Here is a 19,011-nt window from a genome sequence, read left to right on the forward strand (position 1 = left end):
GACTGAAATGCCAGGGAAATCTGCTTCAGTCCTGCAGCTACAGATATGGATAACTTGAATGTGTCTAAACTTTTCCAGGGCAAAAGAGAAAGAACTACAGCGTTGGTACCCAAATCCATTTCTGGTTTCCTCTCTATCAATACAATGCACTAAGTTTAACTAGTTGCATAGATTATGATTGCATTTCCAAGCTTCCCTTGCAACTAAGTGTGACCATGTGTCTGAATTTTGGCTAGTGAAAGATAAGTGGGTGTATTATATGCAGTTTCTAGGAAGTATTCTTGAAGAGTGAAGCACGTCCTTTCTCCTTGCTGACTGGAGTATGGGCTTGATGGCTGGGGCACAGTGACTATTTTGGATCATGAAGTAATATGCTCAGGATAGAAAAAGTCTGTGTCTCAGATGATTACAGAGCCTTCTCATCTGGACTGGGTCCTCTGAACTACATTTAGGTGGGAGTAAAATAACATATAATGTTTTAGCAGATTTCTGTTAAATGCAATGCAACTTGATCTTAATTAATTGTGGTAGCTAATAGTTAGTGTTTATCTCTTTAAAGTATTAGAAAAAATCATTGTGTCACATTGAAGATTAATATATGTCTGATGGAGGCATTTTCACTTACTTCATCTGTGTGTCAAAAATGGACATTGAATAGGGAAGGCTGAAGAAGAATGGATACATTTGAATTATGGGATTGGTGAGGAATATTGACTCAAACATGGAATATCAGAACAATGAAGAAATCCATTCTGAAAGAAGGACAGATGGACTGCTCCTTACAGGTGAGGATGGGAGAACTGCCTCACATGCTTTGGATGTGTTATCAGGAGAACTACCAGTCCTTGGAGAGGAGCATCACGCTTGGTAGAAGGTCAGCAGCAGAGAGGAGGGACCCTCTATGAGATGGGCTCACAGAGTGGCCGCAGCAATGGGCTGAAACCACAGCGACTGTGAGGACGGCACAGGGCGAGGCCGTATTTCATTTTGTACATGGATTACTACAAACAAAACCAATTCAACCTATAACAATACACACTAGCCACTATCCCAAGTGCCTAACGGATGTTATCTTATGTAATCTGTAGAACAACTGAACTAGATGGTAACTATAATTAGACCAAGAAGTCCTGGTATTAGCACAGTGGTTAAGTGCTCGGCTATTAATGGAAAGATGGGCGGTTTGAACCCACTAGCTGTTCCATTAAAGAAAAATGTAGCAATCTGTGTCCATTGTAAAGCCACTAGAGCAACTCTGCTTTATGGTATAGGGTTGTTAAGAGTTGGTAATGAACTCCACAGTGCTGGGTTATGCATGGGTGTGTTTTGTTGTTGTTGTTGTTGTTAGGTGCTAACTATGAGTCGAGTCTGACTCATAGGCACCTGATGAACAACAGATCTAAACCCTGTCCTATGCTTTGTCATCTTTACAATTTCTGCCACATTTGACCCCATTGCTGCAATCACTCTGTCAATCCACCTGGTCAAGGGTCTTCCTCTCTTTTGCCAACCCTTCACCTTCAGAAGTATGATGTCCCTTTCCAAGGAAGTATGTGAGATGAAGCTGTATCATCTTTGCCTCCAAGGAGCACTTTGGCTACAGCTGCTTCAGGACATCTGTTCTTTTGGATGGCTTAGGGTATTCAATACTTGTCTCCAACACCACAGTTCAAAGACATCAATTCTTCTTCTGTCATTTTTATTTATGGTCCTGCTCTGAGCAGCACAGCAAGTGATGAAAGACTGTGGCCCAAATCAGGTGCACCTTAGTCTTCAAACTGATGTCATTGCCCCTCAGTAATTTGGAGAGGTCCCTAACTGCATATGTCCTAATTGCTGGTACCATGTGTACCAGTTATAGATGCAAATAATATGAAGTTGTTGAATGTTTCAATCTTCTATCTATCTATCTATCTATCATAATATTGCCTATTGGTCCAGTGGTGAAAATTTTTGTTTTCTTGATGTTGAAATGCAATCCATGTTGAAGGGTGCAGTCTCTGATCTTCTGCAGCAAGTGCTTCAAGTTCTTCTCTCTTTCAGCAAGCAAGGTTATGTCATCTGCATAACAAAGGTTATTGCCATGTCCTCATCTGGTCCTGATGCCACATAGAGTCCAAGTTCTCAAATAATTTATTCAGCATACAGACTGAATGGGTATAGAGAAAGGGTACAGCATTGACACACACCTTTCTTCATTTTAAGCCATGTAGTGTTCCCTTGCTCTGTTCACACAAAAGCCTCTTGGTCTAGGTATAGGTTTTGCATGAGCACAATTAAGAGTTCTGGAATTCCCATTCTTCTCAGTGTTAGCCATAATTTGTTATGGTCCACACAAATTATGGAAAGATTACAACCTAGTAAGGTTGTAAGGCCAATTCTACTCTGTCCTATAGAGTCATGAGTTGGAATCAACACAAAAGCACAAAATGAAACTGTGTTGCAGACCCTGTACAGGGTGTTGCATTGAGTCAGAACCAGCTCATAACTGACCTTCGCATTTTCAGAGGCAGTCAATTGTGGGGGGAGACTGTCCGTCTTCCTCTCACAGAGCAGTTTGAAGATTTGAACTGAATACCTTTGGATTGGCAGCATAATTCCTTACCACTAGACCATCAGACAAAATTGATAGCTTACTCTCCAGTTTTGTGACATCGTTCAAGAAATCAAAAAGACAATGGCTTTTCATAATCAATAATAAACAAGAAACTTAAAAAAAGAAATAAAAGGTCATTTTCTTTGGGAAAATTTTCTCTCAAAGACTTCTTGAGTGTGCTTAATAGCAAAGATGTTTTAAAGACTAAGGTGGACCTGACCCAAGCCAGGGCATATTCAATTGTTTCATTGTTGTTGTTGTTGTTAAGTGCCATTGAGTCATAGATGACTCATAGCAACCCTATGAACAAAAGACCTGAACACTCGTATAACTCTCATTGTTTCTCTAAGTTCATAGAGTTTCTGGAGGCAAGCTATTTTGGAAATGGATGCCACTCCTGCTTCCAAGTTTGTTTTAATCGGGGAGCTCTACCAAACACTGTCTACCATGGGTAAACCATTATCACATTTGACACATCAGTGTCACAGTGTTTATCATCATAGCAACCACAAGTTACCTCTGTACAGCAAATGGATAGACCAGTGCTATAGCACTTAGAAGAATGTTTTACTAAAACCAGTTAAAACTAGGCCCGAGGGCTGCAGATTAAAATCACCCACCTTTGGCTTGGTACCTTAACTTTCTTTCCACTAGGCTAACAGAGCTCTCTCTATGACTCACAGCAATTCTATGAACAACAGACTATATGCATGTAAAAACTGGGCAATGAACAAGGAATACTGAGGTGCTTTGAATAAGGAATACTGAGGTCTTTGAATTATGGTTTTGGAGAAGAGCATTGGTTATGCCACAGAATGACACATGAACAAATAAATCTGTCTTGAAGGACTTGCAACCAGCATGCTCCTTAGATGAAAGATGGTGAGACTTTTTGGTCTGTCATAGTTTAGATGTGCTGTCAGCAGGGACCAGTTCTTGGAAATAAAGAATTTGTGCTTGGAAAAGTTGAGTGTCAACTAAAGAGAGGGAGAACCTTAATGAGATAAATTTTCCCAGTTACTGTAGCAATGGGTTGGAGAACGGTGGAGATTGTAACGACAGGGCAAAGTTGTAATCTGTTGTTCATAGGGACACCACGAGTTGAAGCCAACTGGAAGGTACCCAACACTGGCATAACCTATCAAATGAAAAATGGTGGTAAAAAAAAAAGTGAGATTATACTATAGGTAGCAGTGCTATGCAGTCAGCAGGACTGACTGATTGATTGACCAGGGCTGGCGTCAAAACCAAACAAACCAACCCACTGCTGTTGTGTTCATGCTGAGGTTTAAAAAAACAAACAAACCAAAAACCATTGTATTTTATTTTACTTAATTTTGTGAATGTGTGGTTTAACTGAGGTTATAAATCTTTGTGGAAGGAAACAACCATAATGTTTCTACAGCGTAGCAACTGGTGGATTCAAGCAGATGACCTTTTGGTTAACAGCCCAACAAGGTACACCACCAGAACGCCTTTGGTAGCTGGAGCGAAAAGGGAGCTCTGGTGGCCTAGTGGCAAGAAGCTGCACTGTAATCCTGAAGGCAGGCAGTTTGAGGCCACCTGCTGCTACATGGGAGAAAGATGGGCAATCTCCTCCCCTGTGTTTAACAGCCTCTGAAAACCTGCAGGAGGGTCAGCTATGGGTTGGTACCGACTCTGTGATACACAATAACAGATTCTATAGAGCAGAAATCTTTGTCATTAAAAACAAAACACTCAGATTCGCTGCCTGTGAGTGGTTCTAACTCACTGCAATGGTCCACGGGCTTTCTGAGGCTGTAAATTGCAGTGGGGAGAGGTTGCCCATCTAACTAACTCGCTCCAAGCAGCTAGTGGATTTGAATGGCCTTTGGGTAGCACCAAGCTTGCTACAGTCTAGACCACCAGAGTCCCCTCACATAAAACAAGGTCGATAAAAGAGTGGTGACAAGAAGGGCATTGGGGGATAATAATCATAGGGTGCAGAATTCGATGGGTGGTGAGGGTGAAGGAAATGGGAAGGATCTTGTGTGAAAAACAATGTATTTGAACTTTGTAAATAAATCAGTATAAAATATATTTTAAAAGCCCCATTTAATGAAAATGGGGTTTGAGGTTCCAAGAGGTTAAGGCAGTTCACAGGTAATGAGTGGGAAAGTCAGGCTTCAAGCCAAAATAAAAACCTGAGCCCTTTGTTCCTCCCACCACACATGCTCTTTCCCTCCAGGAATCAGGACCATCTCTTCTGAGGATAGGAGGGATTGCAGACTGACAGGTTGGGGCATTGCCCTGCTCTGTGACCACAAAAATATACTCAAGAGGCTTCCAAACATCCAAGGATTCTGCAGTGACCTCTCTCCCCTGCTCACATCTCTCCTCTCGTAATTGAGACACTGGCTTTCCGCCTCATTCCCTCCCATCCTGGACACCTGGCACTGTGCGCTCTCAGCTGGCCTCCACCTGGATCTCACGAGCATCCATCATAAAGATATAAACCACGGTTGTGTCAAATGAGGTAGCTCGTTCTCTTACCCACTTGCATTTTCTTTTTCCTCTCTCCCCTTCTCTCTTGTCCTTCTACCTCCTGCTCTCTCCCTCACTCCTCCCTTTTTTCCTCTCCTTTCCCCTCCTCCCCCTCCCTATTCCTCCTTCGTGCTCTTACAAGGAAAGTGCCAATTAATCATGCCACTGCCACCTGCCACTGTTACCAAGCTACCGCGGGTCCAGGCAGGCACAGGTATCCCTACCAGGACTGCCTAAAGAGTCCCTGGAAACAAGGGCTAATTGGCAAAAGAGAGAGTTCCTTTTCCCACAGTCTGAACACTCCAAAGGGCGCTCTTAGAAGGCAAGCCAAGAGTTCCACGCTGACACATCAGTCACCAGGAAGACTGCTGGGTCTGTCTGTCACCCAGAGGGTGGCATTTAGACCTGCTGCTTCTACCTGGACATATGAGCTTGGATAGTGAGCATCCCCGCCCCCATCCACACCCCCACAAAGAGCAGATTGCTTGAGAGCATTTGATATGCTGCAGGCTTTCACGAGTACTGATGCTTCATATAGATTCATTCCTTCACGAGATTGAACATCTACTATCTGGCACGCAGTATTACCAGCATTGGGGATCCAGCGGTGAACAAAACAGCTCAAATCCTGCTCTCCCTGAGTTAACATTCTAGTGGGAAGAGGCAGACAGTCAACACAGACTATGCCAGCTGATGACAAGTGCTGTTGAAAACAAGTGGAGCAGAGTAGCTGGGATATTGTAGATACAGCCGCTATCTCTAAAAGATCACGCAGGTCTTTTACATAGGGGGCATGTTACACATGCAGTCTACGCTAGTGACATGTCCAGGAAAGTTCATTTACAATGAGGTGAATGGTTGGGGTTTTTTTGCATTTGAAATCACACATAGCAAAGCATGCAAATTAACAGGCAACAGATCTTGAAATTTCTGTCTCTTTTTAAGAAGAATGGGCTTAATAATTCTTGCCCCAGCTAGCTTTCAAGGCCACTGAAAGACTAGCGAATGAATTTATACTTTGGTGGGTGTACTTTATAATCTGAAAACATTTTACTACATCAGAGTAATTTGGGGCTTTTGTTGTTAAAATGAAGAGCTAGTTGGCAAAGTAAATCACCAGCTTCAAATAGAAATTCCGTGATGGTTCACATTTTCATGTTTTCTGGGCCTGAGCAGAGCAGGATGGCATCTTAAGAAAATCTCCTGAGACCTGGGGAGTACTTTATGGTTGCTATGGACAAGGACAGCCCTGCCGGAGGATGTCGATTACAATCTTAATTCCAGGGCATCAGTTAAAAATCAAGGCCTCAGACTGTCTTCTCTTGACCAATCCTAAATAGGAGCATGAGAATAAAAGGGGGATGGGGGAACACCACAAAATTCCACCAGCCTCCTTAGCTCCTTAGATGTGACTCCTTGCATTTTGTAATATTCATTATCCCAAGCCCTTGGAGAATCATAGAACCGCATTGATGAGTATGCATGGACTCTCTGTCCAAAGGAGAGGTTGATAGCATCATAGAATCTCTTTCTTTGTACAAAGCATTTTGAGACAAACTGGAAGGCTTGCCACATGGAAAGGAATTCATTTTTCTCCAATGACACCACCACAAGATTTATGGCTTGGATCACTGAGGAGGTGCTAACTGGCAATCAGATGTCTGTTTGCATTTCTACCCACTGGCCCCACTCCACACACCTAGGACTGTTGCAGCTTAACTATAAGAATATATGATGAGGACAATAGAGGGTGTGGCTTATGGCTATTGTTCTGAAGCTGTTCATGGAGGATTAGACTGTAGTTGGAAAAGGTGGCAGGATTCAAGATCAATAGCAAATGCATCCTTGACAGGTTGCTTTCCCTCTCAGAGATAAAGACCACTATATCAACCCATCAATTTATCCATTTACTCAGTGTCCCCTCTGGGCAAATCATCCTGTTAGGTACTGCAGAGGAGACTGACTCCAAAGTATTTCTGAAATACATCAGAAGCTTGGATTTTAGTTGGCAGGATAAGACATCTGTGGATAAAGGTAAGACTCTAGGGGAGAGAGAGCAGATGGGAGATGTTAACACATCTTTCCAGGCAAGGATGGTTAAAGTTGTTTCATATGCTTTGGGCATGTTGTCAGGAGGTTCTAGTCCCCGGGGTGGGGTGAGGGGGAAGACACGATGCTGGGAAAAGTGGAGGGTCAGAGAAAGTGAGGAAGATTCTCAAGGAGATGGACTGATATAATGACTGTAACAACGGGCCTGAGTGTATCAGAGATTATGTGAATGGTGCAAGACAGGGCAAGATTCAGATTTGTTGTTCAAAGGGCCGCTATGAGTCATAGTTGACTTGATGGCACCAAACAACAACAAAACAATCTCCTAGGGAGTTTTGGTGGCCTAATGTTAAAGAGCTACAATGCCAACCCAAAGATACATGGTTCAAACCCGCCAGTTGCTCCCTGGGTGAAGGATGAGCAAACTCCTCTTGTGCAATTTACTGCCTCTGACAACCCGCTGAAGGGTCAGCTCTGGATAAGTTCGGATTCAATGATACACAACAACCAGGAAGAGGTCAATTGAATGACTTCTTCCAATTCGGTCCTCAGCATCTTAAAACAACAGTGTTATTCCCATTTTATGGATGAGAATACTGAAGGCGAAGCTGTCAAATGACTAGTTAAAGGTCACACAGCTGGTAAGTAGCCATAAAGTAGAAATTTCTTGTCTGTTTCTCTCTGGTGGAGCCAGAATCGAAGTGAACTTCAGGACTGACCTCCCTATTGATTTTGTCAGGAACAAGCACCAATTTGAGAGAAACCAAACAACATTTGGCTGTACCTTCCTTCACTCAGCTCGTTTAAGGAGGAGGGGCCAAGAAACCACTACCTCTCAGCTGATGCTTTAATGACCTTTTCTGTTGTTATACTGTAATTCCAAAGAAGTCATTGTTGCCCATTTGCTTCCCACAGCCAGATTGTCTTCTCTTTCTTGGTAGAATACTCCCTTCCCCCACTGACATCTTCCCACGTTCGCTTAGCTTCTTTCTCTCCTCTTACACACACATCCAGACGCACACCTTCCCACCACACACCCATATGCAAAATAAAATTAGAAATACCACCCAACTCTCAAGGTATTTAGGGAATGGAGAGCTTCAATTAATGTAGCCCAAACCAAAGCACTCAGGGATCCCTCCCTCCTGAGCCGGTATAAGATGCAGGAGAGGCCAAGACCCCTAGGTTCTTGACACAAAGCTGCTCAGAAGGGGAAACAGCCCTCTGTGCATCCCCTGTGTCTGTCTTGTGGGCACTAGAACGCAGAGCTACTGGAGGTGAACCCCTGACTTGCTATTCTGTTGCTTACATGTGAGTTTCTTTCAGAATACTCTAAGATCTCCTAGTCCTTTTTTTACATTTTTGAGGCACACAACTAAAATGCAAAGAAAACAGTGTCTGGTGATTCAAAAATAGAGGCTGAACTGATAGGCATATGGCCCTCATTTCCAGGGGTTGAGCCTGCTTTAGTGGAGAAAACAAGAAACAATTATTTGCTTATTCTGTTCGCCATCATGGAGAAGAGTAGAACAGGACAGGGAGGTAAGCTGTGACGGCCCCAGAGTGTGAGGACAGTCGTGGCATTATTTCTGCTGTGTACCTAGGTGCTCTCTGCCCACCCCCCACTTGGCTTTAGCTGGTGTCACCACCTTCCTGGTGGTATCCATCTTGAAATAGAGGTGTCAGGGAGGGGAAGGGGAATAGAACAACGAGGTGGGAGTGGAGCTCTAGGTAGATGCTTCTGGTCTGTGTCAGGATAAACTCCTTGTTGTCTTCCCTTCTCTCATATCAGAGCTCCCTGTGGATCCTAGGGTAACACTAGGTTATGTAGGAACTGAGCATTAAGAAGACAAGTGCTAGAAGTCAATTTCCATGCTCTACTGCTGCTGACCTTGGCCAAGTGACTTAGCCTTTCAGAGACTCAACAATGAAGGTTGGGCATGCTGCTAGGAAAGTCTGTTCCTTGGGGAGGGTCATCATGCTTGGAAAGGTGAAGAATCAGTGAGAGAGAGGAAGGCCCTCAACCAAATAGATTGACAAAGCGACTTCAGCAATGGGCTCAGGTGTGTCAGGTAATGAGGATGGCACAGGATAGGACAGGGTTCTAGTCTACTGTCTGTAGGATTGCTATGAATCATACTTGACTCAGTGGCATCTAACAACAACAACTAGGTATGTTTAAGAGAGTTTACACAGCTGTCTTGTGCTAAAAGCACAGTGCCTGATACACAGTAAAGGCCTAATAAATAGTGTCAGTAATCATGAACAAGTAATCAAATAGTGTGTGCCATCTGTGGGCTCTACTTAAGGGCTTTGCATACATACATTGCCAGTGAATCCTCTCGGATGCAGAACGTGAAAATCAAAATCAGTCAGTAATGAATGGTGGCCATTCAAACCCAGGCAGACAGGCTCGAGTTTGGATCTCAAGTCCTCTGCGCACAGCCCTTCTGAGGAGACTACAGTGGTCTTCATGGGTGTTGTCCCTGGCCAGGAAAGTGGTCAAACCCACAGGTTTCCCTTGGCCAAGAGCAAGGGAGGTTGCTGGTGGTAAAGGAGAGGGAAGGTTAACTAGCCATGATGTCTACAGCGTCCATGTCAGGGCTGAATCCCCCAGTTGGACCCGTGCCTGAAGTCAGGCAGGATGACCCAACCCACTCCAGATGCACTGAGAACAGGGCTGGGCTGGGGTGGACAGTGGCATAAGAAGGTTGACCAGAGCACCGCCCCCAGGAGGGACGGGAGGGGTGGCTAGGCTCGGGGTGTCCAGCTGCCATCCCCGCCGCCTCCTGGCCCCCACTTGCTGGCGCCCGCGTGGGAGGACGGCAGCTGCCCGCTCCCTCCTCCCCACACCCCCGCTACCTGCCCAGTCCCCGGAGCGAAGCGTGAGGAGGCAGCGAGCCAAGCGGGGCCGAGCCCACAACTTTGCAGCCTTGAGGAAGGCGAGTGCCGGCGTCCAGAGCTCCTCTTGTCGGTGACCACGCTCGGTGAGTTCATTTCCCCAGCCCTCTGCGATGATGCCGCGGCGGCGACCTGGGGGGCGGCTTCCCAGGCGTCCGGGAGGCGGTGGCCGTGCAGCCCGCAAGCCGCCCGCGCCGCCTGCCTCACCGAAGCTGCTCCGGCTGCGCGGCTCGGCGCGGCGGGCGAGGCGGCGCGGGTGCTGAACGGACAGCTCTCCGGGCCCCGGGCGGTCGCCGGCAGCGGGCCCTAGCTGTCCACGCCCGGGCGCAGGGCCGAGCTGCCGCCGCCTGCCGAGCGCCCCTCACTCTCGCAGCCCCTGTCCTTCGCCTTCCCGGCGCCGCGGCGCATCTGGAGGCAGCTCCTGCGCCCCCCTGGCGACCGACGCGGGGAAGACACTTGCTTCTCAGGAGCCCAGGGCGAAGGGATTCCCGGGGTGGGCAGCATCGCCGCGGCCCCCAGAGGCTCCCAGCGGGCTGTTCCCTTGTCCCCGGCTCTCGTCCCCGAGTATGCTCTACGCTGCGCCCCTGCTGCAGAGAGGAGCCCATGCTCCCCAAGGCGGCCGCAGGTCCCCGGGGACAAGAGCACCTGCAAAGGGGACTCCAAGGTGATCGGCCGCCCAATCGGACGCAACAGCCTGGACAGAGGCCCTGTGGCATCCGCCCACCTTGGGCGCAGCCGCCTTCCCAGAACTTTTCTCACGCCTCTGGATAGCCGAGCGACTCCTTAGCCCCTGGAAAAGTTCTCTAGGGCGCCTGGAAGAACCCTATTTCCCGGGGGCCTCTGTAGCTGGGCAAGAGCCGGGGCTGCAGGCGGCAGCATGAGGAGGGGGTGCAGCAGGGGCTTCGATTTGCGGCTGGGCCACTATTACCAGGAAGATCAACCAAACATCTCCTCTGTGCGCGCAGGGCGGGAGGGCTTGTCGGCACCGAAAGGGTTTTGCCGCCATGGGGGTTGTTTGGGTTTCTCGCGCCAGGAGGGCGGGAGGCAGGCGCGAAGGGAGGTGTGGGGGGGATTTAATTTCGTCGCCTCAAATGAAAACGCTCTTTGCAAAGAAATAGCCAGAGCAGCCAGCATCGGAGAAGTGAGCCGGCCAGGACCAGCTGAGACAGGTATTCCGTTTGCGCCCCCTACCCCACCTACTGCCTGAGCGCGTGAGTGAATGAATCGATTATTTTAATTGATCTTTTTAAAAGCCAGGTGGCAGCGGCTGCGTGTGTGCGTGTGTATACACACAGACATAAAAACAGACAGATCCTCAGGCATACACAGATTACACAGTCAGGCACCAGGAAGCGCACACACACACACACACACACACACACACACACCCAGGGGCCCACATTCACTCACATCTCCAAAAGGGTACCCGTGAGGTCCTGGCGCTTTGTCCCTGTAGGGGGGAGGGGAAGGGGCGGTAAACTCTCCTCACCCCGCCCCAAATCCTGGACCGTCTCCTCCTAAGAGGATCTGAACGCAAAATCCCAAACTCAGGCTTGTTTCCACTGTCACAGAGGAAAAGGCGCTCCCTCCAGGCGCTCCCCTCCAGGAGCCCCCTTTCCTCCTTTTGTGCCTGACCCCAGGGCGCTCAGAACCCTGGGGGAGCTAGCGCCCCGAGGCAGGGCCTGGCCCAGGACACTGGGGTCTCAAGGATCTGGTCCCCAGGGCAGGGCAGCAGGAAGCCTGGGGGCGTGGACCCGCGCGGAGCCGGGCCGCCCGGCCTCGCCCGGGTAGCGCGCGAGGGCGCCCCCTGGACGCCGCGCTGAGTCTCGCTCTCGTCCCGGGCCCTGCAGGAATGTAATCGAAGATGCTGGCCCTTCGGCTGCTCAACGTGGTGGCCCCTGCCTACTTCCTGTGTATCTCCCTGGTGACCTTCGTGCTGCAGCTCTTCCTTTTCCTGCCCAGCATGCGCGAAGACCCCTCGGCTGCTCGCCTCTTCTCGCCCGCCCTGCTCCACGGGGCGCTCTTTCTGTTCCTCTCCGCCAACGCCCTGGGCAATTACGTCCTGGTCATCCAGAACTCCCCAGACGACCTGGGTGCCTGCCAGGGGACCTCGGCCAGGAGGACGCCATGCCCCTCGCCCAGCACGCACTTCTGCAAAGTGTGTGCCAGGGTCACCCTGAGGCACGACCACCACTGTTTCTTCACTGGCAACTGCATTGGCAGCAGAAACATGCGCAACTTCGTCCTGTTCTGCCTCTACACCTCCCTCGCCTGCCTCTACTCCATGGTGGCCGGAGTGGCCTACATCTCCGCAGTCCTTTCCATCTCCTTCGCCCACCCCCTGGCCTTCCTCACGCTCCTGCCCACCTCAATCAGCCAATTCTTCTCCGGTGAGTGGCCTTGGTAGACGGGTTGGGCTCCACTCAAACTTCCTACGTTTACCCTCAAATTGCTAGGTTTAGCAAAAACAAAACAAAGGGTGTCCAGCTAAACCTGGGTTTCAGTTAAACAAGACACATTATTTTAGTATAAGTGTGTCACGTGCAATATTTGGACATCCAAATATTGCCATTGAGTCAATGTCAACTCGTAACCACTATAGGATAGAATAGAACTGCCCCAATGAGGTTTGCAAGGCTTCAAGCTTTATAAACTCAGACTGTCTACCCATCTTTATACATGTTGCAATCTCTATAAACACAGACACCCTGGGAGTGAGTTTGAGTGGTTTAGAACCACGAACCTTTCCGTTAACAGTCAGACTCTTAACCACTGCACCATTAGTGCACTATCATACAAAAAAAAAGCCCTATTTTGCAATGGACTAAGCTTTGGGCTGCTTGCTAACTGAAAGGTTGGTAGTTTGAACCCACCAGCAGCTACTCTATGAGGCAGTCTGTTTCTGCAAAGACTTACAGGCTTGTAACTGCCTCCATAAGGCAGTTCTGCTCTATCTTACAGGTTTGCTGTGAGTTGGAATCAACTCAGCAGGAGTGGGTTTGCTTTTTTATAATGCTAAAAAAAGGTATGCATTGTCTCTGAAATCCCAGTTTAACTGGGTATGCTGTATTATCTGGTGAACATTCCCCCTCTAGCTAGCATCTCCTCCTTGTTCTGTCTCCTTTTGCTCATAGAATTATGGTGTTCCAGGTAAGAGGCCTATGTTGTGTTGGGTAGAGCCAAGTGAGGCCAGGTGCTGGCTATCCCCCAAGGCACTCCTGTGGGGTATGCTCATGATATCACCCTCCTCTGCCTGGTCCCCACTTCTGCTCACACTTTCCCCTTCACTTTCTAAAGGTCTTGCCAACCCCTATAAGAAGGTTAATATGGTGCCAGCCCAGTCCCAGCAGGTGGCCAAGCTCCACACTCCTGCCTACTGTCTTGCCCCCCCAGGTCCTTCTTCATCCTTCAGTGACTCAAAGCAGATAGTATTCTGGCTAAGCCGCAACCATGTTTAACAGCTCTGTCTCCACCCCAGAGAGCTGTGGCATTGGTGAGGGATCAGACACTCTGGGAGGCTCTCAGCCCTGCATGTGCCAGGCATGTGAGCCATCACGCTGGTGCTCAGCCAGGCGCCCCACTGAGGACTGCATTTTACATAATATGCCCCTTGACGTGATCTATACTCACTGGCCTAGGGAGGCCCAGCTCCTGGAGGCAGTTCTTTGCCGCTTTACCTGGCCCTGAAATTTTTCCTTCTCTTATATCCTCCCACTGCCTCCCAACCCTGACCGGCTCAATCTTATAAAAAGTGGAGGATGGGAAGGATGGGCATGTGTGTGTGTGTGTGTGTGTGTGTGTGTGTGTGTGCGCGCGCGCGCGTGTACATGCACTCACGCTCCATTATCCCTGTTTCTCAGATGAGGAAGCTGAGGCTCAGATGGAATTCAGTTGTTTTCCCAGAATCATACTACATCTGACTTGTAACCAGGTTTTTAGACCACAATCTAATGCTCTTTTTCAACAGCATGGAGAATACACCATATTTCCTTTCTCATTCACCTTTCAGGAAGGAACACAAGATGCAGTCATTCATACAGATACCCCAAGATTACCTTGATGTGCCTAGGCTGTGCTTTCATAAAAATTCTGTTCCTCCAAAGGTTGTTGTTGTTAGATACTCTCATTAATTCATAGCTAACTGAACTGATTCACAGCTAACCCTCCAGCAGGTTTTCAGAGGTTGTGAGTCATGGGGAAGAGATTGCCTTTCTTTCTCAGACAGAACAGCTGGTAGATTTGAACCACCTGCCTTTGTGTTGGCAGTGCAACTCCTTACCCACTAGGTCACTAGAGACATGACTCGAGTCTTCGTTGTGGCTAGCATGGTTTTCTGCAGCCCAGTTCTTCCCAAGCATGGAACTGTTGTGCCATTTGGCAGTAAGAACACAGAGGCCCAGCGAGGACCCAGCTCTGGGGGCTGCCTGAAGGGATGGTGGCTGCGCTGGGCCCAGAACTCAGAGCTCTCAGGCCTTCTGGAGTTGGGTGCTGGCACAGGAGGTTGGTAGGACTAAAATAACCAGGACGGGGGAGGCTGGAGGGGTGGGCTAGGGGGTGGGGTGTAAGCACAGGCAGGTGGAGGGATGAGGAGAGCCAGAAAGCCTGATGAAACTCTTTTTGTCACACAAAAATGAATTGCAAAGGAAGAACATTAAAATGAATTGAGTTCTGATGAACCTGGGTCTGATATATGTCCTTATGTGCCAGACTTGGGAGACATGAAAGAAAGGAAGAAGGACCTCTGGTGGGGGAAGAATAGAACCAATCTCTGTGCCAGACCTCTCCAGAGAACTGAGGAGCAACGATGTCAGATTAGAGACTAAGGTGCACCTGATTCAGGCCCTGGTCTTGGAATTTGCTTGCTTTGCATCAGAGAGCTGGACAATGACCAAGTATGTCAGAAGAATTGATGTCTTTGAGCTGTAGTGTTGGAGAAGAATATTGAACGTACTGTCGACTGCCGAGAGAATAAACAGATCTGTCCTGAAGAAGGTGAAAACACGTTGCTCATTGGAGGCAAGGATTTTGAAGCTCTGTATCACATACTTTGGACATGTTGCCAGAAGAGACCAGTCCTTGGAGTAGGACATTATTCTTGGAAATGTAGAGGGACAGCAAAGGAGAGGGAGCCCCTGGATGAGATGGATTGACACAGTAACTTGGTAAGTGTGTCTGAGACAGTGAGATTGTCTCATAGCAAGGCAGGGTTCAGAGCTATTGTGCATAAGGTTGCTATGAGTTGATTAGTTGTTATTAGTTGTCAGGTGATTAGATGGCACATAACAACATCAATTGTGCCCAGAATCATGTCCAGCAGAAGGAAGGAGTCTTACTAGTCTTTTCCACTAAGAAAAGAGACCAAGATTTCTAGTCTCCAATTCTCTCATTTCATCTCCTCCTTTGCCAATTTTTTCTTGCCCTGGCCAGCCCTCTATGTCTCTTCCCATCAAGGCCCCGCACACACATTATCTGCTCAGCTTCTCCTGCTCGTCTCTTCTTCCCCAACTGTCAACCCAAATGGATGAGTGCACACCTTATCTCGTCTTCCCAGGAGTCCAGGCAGACAAGAGGGAGTAAGACAGCACAAACTGTTTAATAGGAATGGAGTGTCCCGAGCCCTGGGTTAGATCAGCTGCTGGCTGTGAGTAGGGGCCTTGCAAGCTAGAACTGGAAAGGATTTCCTGAAGTGAAGGCAGTTGCTGACTACAGGCCCTTGGCTGATGCTGAAGAAGTAGAAGCCTGGCTAGTTAGCTTGTAGAAGTGGCCTTTCTGCTTTGTCTGGCTGGTGCAAATTGTGTCACTTCTCTGAACCTCAGTCTGGCAAACGGAAATGATGCCATCCAGCCTGTATCATAGCAGTTTGGTAAGTTCAGAGCACGACGGGGCCCACTGGAACATAGAAGGAGAGAAAAGAGACTAGCATTTAATGAGCATCTATTATGTGCCATCTACTGTGAATGTCTCATTTTTAGCCTCATGACAAGAATGTGAAGTAGGTATTATATCTCATCCATTTTAAGGATGAAGAATTGGAGACTCAGCAAGGTCAAGGTGCTTCAAAGCTACACAGCTGTATGACTCCAGCTTAAGATTTGGAGTCAAGTCTACTTGTCTCCGAAAGGCTGGGTCCTGCTATTGCACCACACTGCCTCTCTGGATCTCTGACTGGAGCTGCTTCCTGATGACTGAGCTGCCTGTGGAGGGAGGGAGCTGGATGCATTAAAGAAGACGCTGGATGTTGGTCTGACAAATAGGCTACAGATGCTTGGGAGGAGGCAGAGGAAGGGGGGCTTGGATGGGGTGACCTTTCGGGCCCTTTAGGAAGAATTTATGATTGTCTGAAAGAAGCATAACTGTTCTTGAATAGTTCAGAGGCACTGAAGCAGTCAGGCTAAGCCACTTCAAACACTTTGAGAGAAAGCAGGTCCCCAGAATAGCCTTTTGTAGTCGCTGCATGGGGCCAGGAAAGGACCATAAGGCCTTCCTCATGCCTTGATTTAATGCTAGAAAAGAAGCCAGTGGGAAATAGCTTCCGTCAGCCCAGGCTCATCCCTGGGGCTGAGTTGCAAGGCAGGCCTGAACTTGACAGCTCTGATGTCTCACATCCCAGCTCAAGGGCTGCCTCTGCCCGTCAGCATTCCTCGAGCCCGAGGGGCACCGGGGCCCCATGGTCCTCCAGCCCTCACGAGGCTGCGCCAGCTCACCTGACTTGACAAGGAAGTGGGTCAGAGGGATGGTATGATCCTGTGTGATCCCTGTCCCCAACCACTGCCCCTGTGTCTGTGCACGGGCTGCCTGCTCTACCAGCCGGGATGAGCACTGCAGCCCCTGGGCAGTGGGACTTATTTGCCCCCAGTCTTTGCAAAAAGAAACCTGCTATCAAAGCAAGAGGCTGCGGCTAATGAGCATACCCAATTCTGGTCTGCAGCCTCACTGGCTGCTGAGTCCACGTATTGCTCAGACTGGACATGTTTTAAAAGCACAGCCCACAAAGGTCTAGAAATTGGAGTCTGGGGAGATGAGGGAAGAAATGAGAGAGAGAAGCTGCAGAAGGGAGGGCTGTGGTAGAGATTTGCAGTGGCAGAAGAGGTGAGAAGAGGAGGGTCTCTGGGGCAACTGGAGGTGCAATTATCCTGCAGGCAGAGAAGGGCTGAGGAAGGCTTTTGACTTCTCTCCTGGGTCTACTCCTCTCATTGTTGGGCAAGTCAAAGTAGATGTCTTTACCATGGCTGCCAACACTGTCCTTTGGAATTGCAAGCTCCAAGCCCTGGGATCAAGAAAGGAAAGCTTAAGGAGTTGGGGAACTCTTGGGTCTGTTAAATGGCCCTGGGGAGCTCTGATAGTGTATTCCAAAAGGCCATGTCTCTCCAGTGGTTCAAATCCAACAGCATCTCTGAGGGACTAAGATGGGCAAACTCCTGTATAACTCACAGCCTTAGAAACCCACTGGAGGATCAGCTGTGAGTCAGTTCTGATTCAAAGTGGCGGCTTTTGAGTTTAACTTGCCCTCAGTGAAGACTACCATACAGTGAGCCGGAATTCTGGGCCTTTGATACACACCATTTCCTTGATTTATGCAACCCTGTGAACGCAGTACTATAATGCCCATTTTATAGGTAAGCAAACTGCTCTCCAGAGAGGTTAAGAAACTCGTACGTGTCCACAGCACTGGGAAATTCCAACCTACCATGTCTGGCCACTCATACATTGAGGGAATGCATTGCAGCTGCTAACTGGTGAATGTTTAAAAGCACTAATGCAGGGTGCTTGTTTGGAGGGATCTAGGGAGTTAGCTTGCTTGGCCTTGGGGGTCTCTTCTAGCCCTTATCAAGCTCCAATGGCTGGAACAGCTCCGGCTTGATATTCTGGTGGTCGCGCCGTTAGTGGCTGGATTATTCCCTGAGCCAGTGCTCTGCACAGCCCTGGAGGCCAAGATAGTGATTTATTCTCCTTGATGAGGAGGCCCAGCTCTCCATCATGTTGTCACTTTCCTGAGTCCTCCCAGCCAACGCTTCCAGCTTCACAGAGAGAAAGCAGCGACAGCTGTGCAGGAACCTACTTCTTTACAGTCCTCCATACATCCTTTTTCCTCAGAAAAGTCTGCTTCTAGCCCAGGAAAAAGCGGGCAGACAAATGGACATTCAGCTCTACTGAAATGCTCCCAGCATGCAGGTGAAGCCCCAGTGCATCAGAGGGGTCGCCTTGTTCATCAGACTCCTTCCCTTCTCCCCCAGGTCCCCAGTTCTGCCCTCCAGCAGCAGGAGCCATCAGCTCTACAGGAGAGTTAAGGAGACTAGAGTCCATCCTTCCACTCCCTCCCTGCAGCACTGAGATTGCTACAAAATGTAGCTTCCATCTCATTAATCTCCCTCCCTCCCGGGTGCAAGGCGCCAGCCCCGGATCACATTTCTGTACGTGGCCTGGGTGTAAAGCGGCTTTGGCGTCTCCCTTCCCCCCTGCAGGAGCTGTCCTTGGTTCTGAAATGTTCGTCATCCTCATGCTCTACCTCTGGTTTGCCATCGGCCTGGCCTGTGCCGGCTTCTGCTGTCACCAGCTGCTGTTGATCCTCCGGGGACAGACCCGCCACCAGGTGCGAAAGGGGGTGGCGGTGCGGGCCCGGCCCTGGCGCAAGAACTTACAGGATGTGTTTGGGAAGAGGTGGCTGCTGGGCCTGCTGGTCCCCATGTTCAACGTTGGAAGCGAGAGCACCAAGCAGTGGGATAAATAGCCAGCCCTTCCCTCCTTCTCTCTCTGTGCGTCTTGACTCCCGAGCATAAGACCACACGCCCTTGAATCCAACTGTGACCAACCACAACATCAGACTGGCAAGGTCCCAGTGTCCACCCCTGGTCTGTGAACCATAGACGATATCGTTGGCTGGTGGATTTGTGACGAGGAGCAGAAATGGCCAGCCAGGCATTGCTAGCTTTCCCCTAAGCCAGTTAGATAGCAGTTAGTTC

At 48.8% G+C, this 19,011-nt stretch overlaps 1 protein-coding gene and 1 pseudogene across 1 annotated transcript; one reads left to right on the forward strand and one right to left on the reverse strand.

Moving 5' to 3' along the window:
* Positions 1 to 10,254: 10,254 nt before the first annotated feature.
* LOC102865358 lies at positions 10,255 to 10,767 on the reverse strand (annotated as a pseudogene).
* Positions 10,768 to 11,915: 1,148 nt separating this feature from the next.
* Positions 11,916 to 18,779, forward strand: ZDHHC22 (zinc finger, DHHC-type containing 22). Its single transcript, XM_006884654.1, has 2 exons — positions 11,916 to 12,441; positions 18,514 to 18,779. Exons 1-2 carry the CDS (start codon positions 11,916 to 11,918, stop codon positions 18,777 to 18,779), a joined length of 792 nt encoding a protein of 263 aa, XP_006884716.1.
* The last annotated feature ends 232 nt before the right edge of the window (positions 18,780 to 19,011 follow it).

Source organism: Elephantulus edwardii, unplaced genomic scaffold (genome assembly GCF_000299155.1).
Source record: "Elephantulus edwardii isolate Elephantulus edwardi_28Jun2011 unplaced genomic scaffold, EleEdw1.0 scaffold00037, whole genome shotgun sequence".
NCBI lineage: Eukaryota > Metazoa > Chordata > Mammalia > Macroscelidea > Macroscelididae > Elephantulus > Elephantulus edwardii.